At 41.9% G+C, this 6,096-nt stretch overlaps 1 protein-coding gene across 1 annotated transcript in view; it reads left to right on the top strand.

The window, feature by feature from the left end:
• Positions 1–6,096, top strand: part of DMD (dystrophin) — a 2,221,918-nt gene that overhangs the window by 759,884 nt on the left and 1,455,938 nt on the right. Inside the window, exons 34-35 of the mRNA XM_019523954.1 lie at positions 1,832–1,960; positions 5,879–6,049. Of these exons, the coding sequence (XP_019379499.1) occupies positions 1,832–1,960; positions 5,879–6,049 (300 nt within the window). The remainder of the gene's footprint in view (positions 1–1,831; positions 1,961–5,878; positions 6,050–6,096) is intronic.

Here is a 6,096-nt window from a genome sequence, read left to right as displayed (position 1 = left end):
TTTATTTCCCTATCCCTCTTTAAGTCTTGGGGGATCTTGAACTCCATATGGAGGTTCTTTGGTGTTCCAACCCAGGCATTTTTCTTGGGGCCTCACATTGAGGATTTATCTTGGCCCTCCTACAGACGACTTAATGAGATGTTACCTTCAGTACTAAGTATATACTAACATGGTCATGTATGCTTCAGTATCATTCTCACTCAGTAAAAATAACCGCCACTACACTTCTCTTTGCAGATCATGCTACTGATCCAACATATAATATTAACCAGCTTAGTATTTGCTCTAGTCAACCTAACCCCCCACTGCTCTCTGAAGGTACACTTTCAGTACTTAGGTGGAAGTCTAGATTTTTGTCAGTACGGTATTCATCTCCTGAAACATCGATGAGGAGAATCTTACCTACCATAAGTACCAAAGCAGAGGTAGTGCCAGCAGTGCACTGGTACTGGGTACCCTCATAGGGGGTAGGATGGGGGGTGAAATAAAATAAAATGAAAATGAAATGAAATAAAAGTAATGGGAAATAACAGCACAAGATCTGCACCAAGTGCCAAAATGCTCTGCCTTCCATTATATGTCAGTGATGTCTAACATTAGGGCAAAAATGCATGACCTGTTTGATACTACTACTAAAATCTCTGGTCTTGAGAGCCTGGAGTACATGAGCATACCACAGTTGTGAATACATATGGAGATAACACATCTCAAAGAATATAGTCTATTGTAGTGTTAATTCACCTTTTTCTTTCAGGTCAAAGTTAAAAAAACTGAGCTCTACCTTAGCTGTACTGTCAGTGCTGTTCCACTGCAAAAAACATATTTATATATCACACATGTATACAAAGGTGTGCACTCTACTACTGTATTTACCCAGACCTAAGACAACTTAGAATTTAAGATGACCTCTGCACCCCACACCACTAATTAGATTCTGACCACGCAAAAATTATAAATTTGTTTTCATCTTCAGTGAAATTAATCTAATTAGTTGAAGGTGTTATCTTAAATTCACCCCTCTCCCCTGTGGCTGGGAATGCAGTGGCAGGCAGCTTGACCCAGCCCCTGTGCCTGTTTCTGCCTCCCCATTCCCTGCATCCCACAGCTCCTGCGCCCCCCCACCCTACAGTCTGCCACCTACCCCTGACTTCCCCACACCTGCTCCCTTTGCAGTTTGTCCTCCACCTCCTGCCCCCACAATGTGCCTGCGCCTCTGCCCATCCCCACCCCCTTACCTTCTGCTGTAGCTCTGTACCTCTGGGTAGCCCTGGCTGGCTCCAGCCCAGCCCAGCCAGGGAGAAACAACAGTAGCTCCTGACTGGGCCAGGCTGGGGCTAGAGGGACTAGAGTAAGAGCAAAAGTAAGAGGGATGGATCACCTGGATGGGAAGCAATAAGGTGGTTGGGGGTAGGCACAGGCACAGGGGATAGAGTGCATTTGGGGAGCAGGCTGCAGGTTCCCCTGATGACCCCATGCTCCCCCTTCCCACCGGTCCCCTTCCCCATCAAAAGAACCATTCCAAAAGAGCTGAGATGGGCAGCAACTCAGCTCTGGCTTCAGCCTGGAGCCCACGGCCAACACCAATGCTGAGCTGCCACCTGTCCCAGGACTGCACTTAAATCCAAGACAAGGCCCCTCCACCCATGCTAATTGGGGGACAAGACCTCATTTTGGATTTGTGTAGATATGGTATATAATAATAATAATAATAATAATAAGGCTTATAGTATGTTTGCCACTGTTTCCATAATCATATCTTTCATGTCTCTTTCATATCGTTATTTCAGTTCAAATTATTTTAATATGTTCTACTTATCTCTTTTATGTGTAGGAATATCAAAAGCATATGGAGACTTTTGATCAGAATGTAGCTAACATCACAACATGGATGTATCGTGCTGAGATACTGTTGGATGAATCTGAGAAACAAAAACCTCAGCAAAAAGAGGAAGTTCTAAAGGTAAAAAAAAAGTCATCTTCTGGAAAGTGTTATTTTTTATTCTAAAAAAGGTATACATTAAGCTTTTATTGACCTAAATATTTCAAAGCACATCATAATGTTCTTTTTTTTCACATTGCAAACCTGTCCTCCAGCATCTTAATAATATTGCACTGCATAGCAACAGTTAAGCCCTTACAGGAAAAAAAATGTTATTTTGAGGCTTTGACGACTTCATGTTGGCCCATTCTTTCAGATCTATCTTTGCTGAGAATATTATCTCAAATGCATCTAGCAAAAACAGTCTCCTCTTTCTGTGTTTGCTCCTTTTAATCACTTTTATCTTCTTTTATGAGTCATATGTATTTAATATTCACATTATGTCAATGTTTTAGCTTTCCAAGCATCAATTATGCGGACAACACAGCTTTATAACTGAGCACAATCCTGAAATAAATTTATCATTTATAAAAGGTTATTATACAGCATATGTACTGCATGTGCATCTCCCCCATTGAAAAATGTAAGGATGCTGATCAAGGATAGTGTTTAGCTCTATGACATCATCACAGTGACTGATCAACATTAGCATTCCAGATAAACTGAAAATCATATACGGCTCAGTGTTTTCGTGTTGTCTGAAGTATTTTTTTTATCAACTGCCGCAATGTCTTGAGCTGTGCTCTGTATGGATGTGTTTTCCCTAAACAAATTCATGTGGTATTGTGTGACTTAGATATTTTTCTGTGCACTGGGCTCCATTTTAAGTGATGAGTTCTCAGAGTCAAAATGGGAGTTGTCTTGCTGAGGCTAAGAAAATGATCCTATCTTCTAAAGCAAAACTTGAAAAATTCCAAAGGCAGCCATAATTTTCCAACCTGCACTTATTGAGAGACTAAATCAATGCCTTATTGATCTCAGCAGGATAACAGGGCAGTCTTTTTAGTAGGATGAACAAATATGCCAATACAAAGTACAGTTATCCTTTCCATCAGTGCTGGTATATCTTCCTAGTCACAAGAACATTTACTTTAGACAGTGCAATATAAATCTTAAGACCCAATATGGTTAGAGATTCCAGTGCATAACTCATACCTCTTTTTTGCCCCACTTAGATTCATAGATTGTTAGGGGCTGGAAGGGACCTTGCAGATCAACAGGTCCAGCCCCAACCCCCACTCTAGGCAGGAAGACAAGACAACTGGGGTTAGGTGACCCCAGCAAGGTGACTGTCCAGTTTCCTCTTGAAGGCCTCCAGGGTAGGTGACTGTACCACCTCTGGAGGGAGTTTATTCCACACTGTGGACACCCTGACTGAAGGAGTTTTTTCTGGTATTAAACCTGAAGCAGCCTTCCAGAAGTTTATATCCATTGGTCCTGGTCTTCCCTGAGGGTGTCCTAGTGAACAGTTGTTCACCAAGCTCCTGATGCATTACCCTGATGTAGCGGTAAGCCACTACCAAGTCCCCTCTCAACATTCTCTTCTTTAGGCTAAAGAAGCCAAGATCCCTCAGCCTTTCATCCTATGGCTTGCGTTGCAAGTCCCTGATCATATGGGTGGCTCTTCTTTGGACTCTCTCAAGTTTTTCCACGTCCTTATTGAAGTGCCCGCACAGAACTGGACTCAGTATTCCAACTGCAGTCTCACCAGTGCTGAGTACAGCAGGAGTATCACTTCCTTAGTTTTACATGAGATGCATCAGTTGATGCATGCTAGCATGTTATTTGCCCTGTTGACCACCGCCTTGCACTGACGGCTCATATTTATGTGATGGTCAATCGTTACCTCTAGGTTCCTTTTTGCCGTGGCACAAGTCAAGCTGTCACCACTGAGCCTGTATGTATGTTGAGGGTTGTTTGCCCCCAGATGGAGCACCTTACACTTGGAAGTGTTAAATTTCATCTGGTTCCAGTCTTCCCAACTCACGAGCCTGTCTAGGTCTGCCTGTATCTGCAACCTATATTCTAATGTGACCACACTGCTCCATAACTAGGTGTCATCTGCAAACTTGGCCAACAAGCTTTTCACTCCCCCATCCAAAACATTGATAAAGATGTTGAAAAGCAGCAGTCCAAGCATGGACCCCTGAGAGACACCACTGGCCACTTCGCGCCAGGACGCCACAGATCATTCATGAGAACTCTCTGGGTCCTACTCCGTAGCCAGTTTCCCACCCACTTGACCAGCTGAGCCCACAATCTTCCAGGACAAGAATATCATGGGATACTAGATCAAATGCCTTTTGGAAGTCTAAGTATATAACGTTTGCCTCATCTCATGTGTCCAGGTGGTGAGAGACCTGGTCATAGAAGGAGATGACACTGGTAAGACAAGACGTACCCACGACAAAGCCAGGCTGGTTGGCCTATAGTTGCCCGGGTTCTCCCTCTTCCCCTTCTTGAACATGGGCACAATGTTGCCCCTCTTCCAGTCCTCAGGGATTTCCTCTGTGCGCCATGAATTCTGAAAGAGCTTTGCTAGGCGTTCCGCAATGACCTTAGCTAGCTCCTTCAGCACTGGGATGGAGTCCATCTGGTCCCGCTGACTAATAAATGTCTAACTTTTCTAGTTGGTATTGTACCCGATCAGCATCCACAGTAGGGAGCTTGTTATTCCCAGCATGCCTCCTATGAGCCTTATCTCGCTTGTCTTTCTCCTTGGTCCTACTTTTAGAATTACTTTTTGTAGAGGCAGGTGATATTATTTGCCCTCTTTCTGAGCATTGGGAGAGAATTTGTTTTTTAATTTATCAATATTAAATCTATTTTCCCCTATCATTATGATCATAAGCATAAGTATTATGGATGCAAGCATATTTGAGCATGAGAATTAGGGGTGCTAATAATAGTATCAGCATCTAGCAAATTAGCTGAACATTTCCTTAAGCCAGTTACATATTGGTAGCATATTAGAATTCCCCTTCCAAAGTTCCCCATAATCAAGAACACTTGCCACTAGATAACAGTGATTTCATATGCCAAACTTAAACATCATAAATATGTTTGCCAAGAGTCCACAGTATAGCCTCTTGCTGGAGAATACTTGAATATTCTTTTTTCATGCAAAGTAAAAAAGAAGCAAACATGCAAGTTTCTCCCAGATACAAGATTCACAGAAGCACCATTCAGGGTATTACTTATATAGGAATAAAAATCAGGACTTAACATTTACATTTTAGGTCCACGACAGATGTTAGAAGAGGACAGCCCTTATATCTGTCCACTTGAATCCTTGGAGACTTGTAAGGACATACCAAACTTACTAGAACTGTTACCTTGAATCTCCCATGCATGCCATGAAGTCAAGAATCAAAGGAATTTTAAGAGCATTTGACATCTCTTTCAACCCTTGGGTTATACTAATGTTGTTAACAGATGTTGAGCCTACTCTGTTGTTTCCATGGCTGATTATGAATGTGTATCAGGTACAAGAAAAGCTTTGGCTTTCATTGTGACTTGAGAGGGGAAACTCAACAGCATCAGCAAGAAATAAAAGCACTTTTTTAAGGGTTTTTTATATACCTGGCTCTTTATGAGTTGTTGTTTTTTTATACAGCATTCTGTAATGATAGAAATTCCACTGATGTGAAAAAAGATTACCTTTTCTACTGAGGATTATATTACTGCAAGAAAGAGGCTATTCAGAAAAAAAAAAATAGAAATATGTTCACAATTGTCTTCCAGTAGATGTTATTCCAGATCTTTAAATAGATGTATACATATATTCTCTCTCTCTGTCTTTGTATCTCTCTCTCTCTCTCTTGCAACCTGAGTGATTATAATAAGGATGTCATCAAGAGCTCCCCAATGTGCTTGTTCATAATTGTCTTAATTTGCCTTGTGATTTTGCACCCTATTTCTTTCCACACTGTCTCTCTTTCTTTCTCTCTTTGCATTTCTTACTAACTTCAAGCCCTGTCTCTTGCTCATGGACTATAGCGCTTAAAGGCTGAGCTGAATGATATGCATCCAAAGGTGGACTTTGTGCGTGACCAGGCTGTAGACTTGATGACAAACTGTGGAGATCACTGCAGGAAAGTAATAGAACCTAAACTGTCAGAACTCAACCATCGATTTGCAGCCATATCACAAAGAATTAAGAGTGGAAAGGTAGGAGGAACTGCTCCCATGTGGAGACACATGCTCAATGGTGTTTT

This window comes from Gavialis gangeticus, unplaced genomic scaffold, assembly GCF_001723915.1.
Source record: "Gavialis gangeticus isolate Ggan-Ray unplaced genomic scaffold, GavGan_comp1, whole genome shotgun sequence".
Taxonomy (NCBI): Eukaryota; Metazoa; Chordata; order Crocodylia; family Gavialidae; genus Gavialis; species Gavialis gangeticus.
The sequence above is the reverse complement of the archived record's forward strand: the minus strand, read 5'-3'. Positions and strand labels throughout refer to the sequence as shown.